At 36.1% G+C, this 7,963-nt stretch overlaps 1 protein-coding gene across 5 annotated transcripts; it reads right to left on the bottom strand.

Moving 5' to 3' along the window:
- Positions 1-293: 293 nt before the first annotated feature.
- On the bottom strand, positions 294-6,121 carry LOC110722047. Of its 5 annotated transcripts, none has more exons than XM_021901276.1 (8): positions 5,837-6,121; positions 3,108-4,496; positions 2,269-2,955; positions 2,108-2,191; positions 1,950-2,025; positions 1,457-1,797; positions 1,119-1,355; positions 294-890 (listed from the first exon to the last, which is right to left on the bottom strand). In XM_021901276.1, exons 2-7 carry the CDS (start codon positions 4,440-4,442, stop codon positions 1,155-1,157), a joined length of 2,724 nt encoding a protein of 907 aa, XP_021756968.1. In that variant the 5' UTR covers positions 4,443-4,496; positions 5,837-6,121; the 3' UTR covers positions 294-890; positions 1,119-1,154. The 5 variants fall into 5 exon arrangements, with proteins under 5 accessions (XP_021756968.1, XP_021756969.1, XP_021756970.1 ...); XM_021901277.1 differs by having other exon boundaries at positions 294-825; XM_021901278.1 differs by having other exon boundaries at positions 1,119-1,352.
- Positions 6,122-7,963: the final 1,842 nt, after the last annotated feature.

The following is a 7,963-nucleotide window of genomic DNA, read 5'->3' as shown; positions in this document are numbered from 1 at the left end:
TCGTTCTAATAAATTTTTATTACTTAGTATAGTTTTGCAGATAAATAAATAAATAATAAGTATGTATAGGAAAATAAATAATAATTTTGCATTGTACGGGTCTAATCTAGTCTAGTTATATATATGCCTTTTTTTTCCTTCTCTCCGTACTACTTTACTGTTTTGCATATAATCTTATGGAGTATCAATATGCTACCGTGTACTGAAATCTGACGTGGATTAATATCATATACTTTCATAGGTTACAATTTTTCAATTTTTTTTTAAGAAAAAAGGATCTTCCAGCAAAACTATTGAACAAAGAATTGGTTGTTTTGATTTGGAATTGGGAACCTCATAATGCAAATTTGATAAAGATTACATTGCACAAGATATATACAACCTTCTCATTCATGTGACTAAAGATCGATACACATCAATAATTGAAAAAAAAATCACCTGTTAAGCAAAATGAATCAAGATGATGCAGATACCAAAAAGTCCAGCAATATAATATAGGAAACAATCTTTTTCCTGAGTTCTAATTGTGATGTTTATGTCCGCCTGCTGGACTGCCGGTTAAGACTTGAGAGTCTTTGAAACTTGAGCAAGGAACATTGGACCTCAACTGAAAAAAAATTCTTGATTCGAAGTTCCAGACGAGAACTTGACTCCCTGATAGAGACAAGGGAACAAATTCTTTGAGAAGCGGTCAGAAATTTTGGAATGGTAATTTACATCAGGTGCTAACAGATGAAATGGGGCTAAACAATTCCTCTTTACTAACAGGCGGCATTGGTAAACCTGAGACATCTCTTTGATAAACTTCAAGGTAGATGCATCCAACTATATACAATCGAGACCAGAGAAAATGTAAGTCCTGGCAACAATTTGTGGTGCCAGAAGAGGAGCTGCATGAAGGCAAAAATTTCGAATAAAATATTTTAATTTTAGAGAGTTGGTTTTCAGGTTACAATAAAGACTAACAATTGCTACGTTCTATTATGTTATCCATTTTCAGGTAAGATAAAATTTGGATATTGGGATTCCATCCAAACTTATTACACATATGAATGCAGTTTAGCATTTAACTATACTTAGTTACACCCTCAAATAATAATAATATAAAAAAGATATACCTTAATATTTTAGTCATGTCGACAGAGGTCTGTTAATTAATCAGTTAAGTCATCATCAAGGAAATCAAGTTCAGCATCATCATCTGTGGCTGGACCTGCGTTAGGATGTACTCCCAAGGGCTCTACATCTGCTAGTGTCACCATATCTAGAGTTCCCCTCCTCATAACATCTGAGGCACCATCGTCATATTCGAGTATATCATAGCTGTATCCATCTTCATGGTCATATACCCCCTGCTGAGGAAAAGGCAAGTTCCGTCTCATCAGAAGACAAGAAAAGTTAAGGCAAAGTTGTGGGGAAAGAGAGGAGAGGGGGGGGGGTGTCTTACGTCACCTACACTATAGATTGCAGATGTAGTTGATACCTCATCATCTTGAATGGCTTGTCTGCCTGCCTCTACAACCCAGTCATCAAGTAAACCTTCTAGAAGAGCACTGTCAAGTGATAATAATTCATTCGACTGCTTTATTTGGCGCTCCCTCAGTCTCAAATTATAGTGAGCATACACAAAATCATTCAATTTCTTGTGCGCTAGACGGTTCTGCCTTTCACAATGAATCTCATCATATATACTCCAATTGTGTTCGCATCCAAAAGAAGAGCAGGTTTGACTTAGTATGCGTACAGCTAATCGCTGCAATTCCAAACAATTCACACCATGTTGCTGCCACCATACAGCTGATGAGAAAAAATTGATATCAGAACATATCTAATGACATTGGATGACTGCCTTTTTTTGGGTACTGATGGTTCCTTTCTACAGTTGGGAGTCTCAGGACTATCTCACCACAAACACAAACAAAAATAAATTCAATAACAAGTCTCATCACCTGGATCAAGCTCAGTTCTTGTACTGATTGCCAATTCAGTCCCAAAATCAGCTTTAGCAGATATAAAGTCAGAGATCTGTCATTAGAAAGAATTGGGTTTAGATTTATTTTATTTTTCAATAATGAATCTTGATGAAAAATTGCAGGCACATATTAACCTGCATGGACGCAGAAACCTGTCTCCCCCTGTCTGGTTCAAGGCGAACAATGCATTCATTTAGTCCACGAACCACCTCTGGATTCTTCATTCACAAAGCAAAGGATCAGCCTTAAAACTGTAAAATGTACACTTAAATATGAAAATTTTAGTTAAACCTACCGCCTGGTAATCTGGTCGATATCTATAGGCTGGATTTAAAGAGTATGCAGCAACGCATAATGGATGATGGAACAAAGAACTTAAGTGACTGTCAATCACATTCCAGAAGGGACCATACTTGCGTGCATCATCACCATGAATGCTTTTAATTGCAAGTTTTGCCCTTACTATGTCACTATATACATATGGCATAGACAGATTACTGTTGATGTCAACTTTATGGAGTGCGTGCAGAATAGGGTCTACTGATTTCAGGACATACTGCATTTTCTTCCAGAAGGAAGCATTTAAAACAATTTTTGCCACATCCTTGCCATCATCTGATCTTGAAAAGCGACACAAAAGCCATTTGCTTGATTGGAACATATCTTTAAGACTAATCCTATGGTCAAATACACCTTGTAAACTAATAAAGTTTGCAGCATATCTTGTAATAGCAGGTCTTAAAATGTCTTGCCCCCCTGTATACTCCTTCTTCATAAGATTTAGCAGCCATATCCGGTTGTAGATGAACTTTGTAACTTTTTGAGCTTTCTCAATGCACTCACCAACCAGCTTTATCTTTGTGAAATCTGCAAGAATTCTATCTATACAATAGGCAGCACATGGGGTCCAAAATAAATTTTTTCTTTTGTCTTCAAGCATCTTTCCAGCAGTCTTATAACTCGGGGTATTCTGAGTAACTACCTATAGCATATACAAGAAAAATTATATGAGAAGAATCAGATAGAAGGTTTCATTAGTCTAATAGCTGCCAATTCATATATATATATATATATATATATATATATATATATATATATATATATATATATATAAAAGGAACCAAAGTTACACACCTGAACAACATTTTCCTCACCAATCTCATCCACCACTTTGTCAAGTAACTTGAACAAACTTAAGGGATCGTCTACTACATCAGTAGCATCAACTAACGAAACAAAGTAGACACCACGAGGACAGGAGACTAAAAAATTGATTAGAGTCCTACCCTGTGAATTTTTCCAACTATCTGCCATAATGGAACAACCAGTTACTGCCCAACATGTCCTATACTCAGCTAGATAGCTTTTGACTGTCGACAATTCATCATGGAGAAAACGACCAGATATCAGCTGGCTTGAAGGGCCTATTAGACCTGGTCCGTGATGACCAACAAGCTCCAGCATTTTCTGAAAAGATAGGGAGTTGGCTGCTTGAATTGGGATCCCAGCATAATAGAAGAATTCACAAATGGCAGACACTACTTCCTTACGGTTCCTTTTGTTTGGTCCGCAACTTTGTTTGTAAGTCAGTGGCATATGATTCATTGAAGTTTTCAAGATGGTAGGATTTTGCCCATGCTTTTTCAAGAACATCTCGGAGCAACTTCCAGTTGACATTCCACTGAAACCCCTTCTAAAATCTTTTCCCAGTCTCTTTCCCCCCATAACTACTCTATCCTTGTTCAAGTGCTGCAAAACATCTTCTTCTGGTTCATCCTCTTCAGGTTCATCATCAGAATGCACAAAAAAAGATGGTGTTTCCTTGGCATCTGGCCTTCTATGCTTTCTCCCTGTGCGATGCCATTTCATATTCTCCTTAATCTTCATAAAAACTTCATCTGGAGCATTTTTACAAGGCGCAACTTCGCCTGGAATTCTGGCCAAGTGTTGTTTAAATCTATTGATGCCTCCACTGACTATTTTGCCACAGTAATTGCACTTCACCTTTTTCTTCCTCTCATCTTGAGCAATACCATGCTCCCAACCAGGGTCAACATATCCCAATGAGCGAAGAGGAGTCAAATTTAAAACTAAACTTTTATCATTCATTACTTTTTTCCCTTTTCTTCTATAATCAATATTCTCCATTGCATCATCATCGTCATCAGGAGACTGAAAATTCAAATATGCCTGTTCATCATTTTCAGATAACTTTGGCTTTTTATTGGAGCGGCAGCCTTCCAAATTTTCTCTCATTCTCAAGTATACATCTTCCGGAGCCCTCTCACAGTATGTTACTTCTCCTGAGATTCGAGCCAAGTGTTGTTTTAATCTATATATACCTCCACTAACAACTTTCCCACAATAATTGCACTTGACCTTCTTCTTCTTCTCATCTTGTGCAGTCCCATGCTCCCAGCCAGGGTCAACATATCCAGCTGGACGGAGTGGGGCCATCTCTCCCATCATTTTGAAGACCAAGCATAAAACTTACTATTCCAGAAGTTCAACATTTACTCCATGCTTTAGAGATTATGCAAATAAAAACATGAAATTTTGATCAGACGAAATAAGTTACAAGAAATTGCCAACAAAAATAACATTAATAGAATATACATGAGCTTGGCAAAGAAATTGCAAGAAGTTATTCCAAAAAAAAAATATATTCAATTGACCAATATAACATTATTATCACAGTCAAGTTTTGATTAACTATAAGATACATTAGGAACTTCTGATAACTACACCTAATGCATGCAACTATGCAAGTATGACAAGGTCAAAAAGATTTGAAAACTAAATACTACCAAGGAAAGCAGGCAAGAGAAAAGGCGGAGTTATCTTGTAGCAACATGAGCATAAAAAAAACCTCAGCCAGGACACAAAAGAGAGAAAGGTCAAACACCCCTAGACTCGAAATGGAAACTAATGTAATAATGTGTAAAGTAGCTTTAGTATGCTAGGAAATAGCTATTGTGACGCTTATCCACACCTACATGACAATGAGGAAATAAGAAACGGTGCCTTTAGTGTAAACACGATATAATCCACAACGATCAGCATTAAACATCTTATTCATATGTCATACCCAAGCTTTCTAACAAAACGCCTACTCTCTGTAGGGTAAGATGGGGTCGAACGTACATAATCTTACCTAAATTACCCCTTTACAGTATCTTTTAGCCATTATTTATGAAGATGCATCACAAAGGAATTATTCTTACAGCAATAAGACAACTTCATTTCAGTGATGTCAACCTACACATTCCAACCAATAAGACAAATTCATTTCACCATTACAACTATTTTACCATCCAAAATCCAAACTGCATCCATTATAAACTTATGTTACACTCTCTTCATTTCATCCTGCTTACAAGTATCCAATAATCGAAAATCGATACTCAACACTCCAACATGATTATAGACACTTTGACATCTTATCTACACTAAAAAATAAGCAAAATTTTCACAAAATGGTCAAGTTTGCTACCTGAACACATACCTGTTGAGTCTAAGAAACACATTACAAATCTTATAATGTACCTAGACTAAAGAATAAACTACATTAAAATTTATCAAGTTTCGTTAATAATTAATTTAATTGATTTCATACATCAGATCAAATCCGTAAAATTTTACTGCACACAGATACAACAATTGACATTCAAGCGAAATTTCACATTTACATTTATAGATTATATTTTTAAAAAATCGATCAAACCTTATAAAGATTAAAAATTTGCAGAATTTATTCACAAATAAATAAATAAATATACCTGAAAATGTGACCTTTGCTGCAAATTTATGTCAATAAATTCAATCCAAAATGTCAAAATCTAAAAAAATCAAAGAAAAATTACCTGGTTTTGCAAAATTGATGCTCCGATTACGATGTATTAGGCATTGAACAGAAAATTTGGGCGAAATTGGGGAAAAAAGATGAAGAATCGGCGAGTAACGATTTGAATCGAACGAGTCAGGGTAACTCGGTAAAAAATTAGGGTTTGAAAAGCGAGTTGGAGGAAAGAGAATCGATCGCTGGGTTGACTCAATAATGAAACGCCTCACTATGAATCGGATTAATCCGAGTGGTTTTTGCTTCTTTATTCACGCGCCTGTTTAACGCGTGGGCATTCGCTAGATTGGCAAGGCCGAAAGGGTATTTGGATTTTCAACTCACTTGTTCGTTTTAATTTCCCGCTTTGTGTGTGTGGGATCCACGGCTGAGGAAAACTACTTGAAAAATCGAAAAAAACCGATTCGTAACCGTTCCGAAAATTAAAGAACCTGATCCAATAAACATTACGGTTTGGGTATCCGTTCCGATAATTTATTATCGAGTATGGTTATTGGGTATGATTTTAAAATTAACGGTTACCCGATCCGATCCGATAAACATATTTTTTTTTGCTTTTTTCTCCCTACATAAATCTTTTTTTTTTTTTAAATCTAAACTAACGGTATGGGTATCCGTCCCATGCTCACCCCTAGGATCAATGGCTATTCTATTCATCTTAATTTCAGTTCAGTTCAATTCAACTCCAATTAGTTCAATTTAGTTTAGTTTAGTTTAGTTTAGTTTAGTTCAGTTCAATTCCTAATTTTCTTTTCACATAAACAATTCATTTCAGCTCTATTCAGTTCAGTTTAGTTCAAGTAAGTTTAATTCAGTTCAGTTCAGTTCAAGTAAGTTCAATTCAATTCAGTTATTTTCGATAAATCGAAACAGGCCCCAAGACCCAAGGGTCCATTTGGCATTATCGTAGATTTGGTATAGAAGGGGCTCAGTTAATTACTTTGACATGATAAGCAAAAATTGTTTATCATATGGCATTTCTATAAATAAATTAACAGTTTTATGTAGCTATAATTACAATGAGTCAATGAGGTTCACTTTTAAGGAAAAAAATCTTTATTTATTTACAAAAAATATCATGTGATAACAATAATTGTTAATCTCATAAATCAACTTGTATTTTCTCTTTGGTATAAAAATTAGGAAAATTTCACAAGAATAATCCAACCTTTAGAATAATAGGTAAATTTAGGATTATTCAAGATTAATCGAAAGATTGAATTATTTTGAGAGAATGAGTGAAAGGTTGGATTATTGGTGTGAAATTTTCCTAAAAATTATCTAGCCCAAGTTTCAGATCTATGACTGGTTGGTTGATCATAAAATTGAAATCCTTTGTTCAAGGAATAAAGACCCACCTATGATTGCGCATCATTGAAAATCTAACAAACAATAATTATTTTGTCTTTTTTATTAGCTATGGCTACCCTTTTCTGCGAACTAGTTTTGCTTTTGGTTAATAGGTCAGCCAGCCAAAAGGAAGTGACGAATTGGTCGAATGTAGTAGTGAGGGAGGTTAGTTATGCATTTGTTGGAAATAAATAAAGGAAATTAAAAGGGTCAGATATGAGCGCCCGATCAGGCGCCCGACCGAGCGAGACCCGCCCGATCGGACGCGAGAAGAGTCGTAAAATTTTGGAGTTCCACCGTCCGATTGGGCGCCCGACCTGTCGCCCGACAGGGCGAGCCCCGCCCGACCGGGCACGAGAAGACATCTGGAAAAAGGGAGTGTTCGCCTGATCGGGCACGTGTTTGTCCGTTGGACTCCAACGGTTCCCTTGGATTCCTCTTCTAGTTTGATTTCTTGTAACCCCCCATTTAAGAGGTTGATTATGGTGTTTTTAATGACCATAATATTTCTGATTTTCTCTTCTTTGTTCATAGAAGATTCCTCCATAATCTTTCATCTTCTTTATTCATTTCTATAAATTGGAGGATGTTTTCTGATTTTTATATACACAATAAATACATATCAAACACAAGCTTGCTTAAACATATACTCTATATTGGACATAAGTTACTTGGCTCCAACCTTCCACCCAAAAGTGTCTTTGTGTGGAAGTGGTGTGTTAACCTTAGGGAACGTGCCGGCGAATATAATAGTGCACCCCGGTTGCGCCGGAATTTCGTT

This window comes from Chenopodium quinoa, unplaced genomic scaffold (genome assembly GCF_001683475.1).
Source record: "Chenopodium quinoa cultivar QQ74 unplaced genomic scaffold, ASM168347v1, whole genome shotgun sequence".
Lineage (NCBI taxonomy): Eukaryota > Viridiplantae > Streptophyta > Magnoliopsida > Caryophyllales > Amaranthaceae > Chenopodium > Chenopodium quinoa.
The sequence above is the reverse complement of the archived record's forward strand: the minus strand, read 5'-3'. Positions and strand labels throughout refer to the sequence as shown.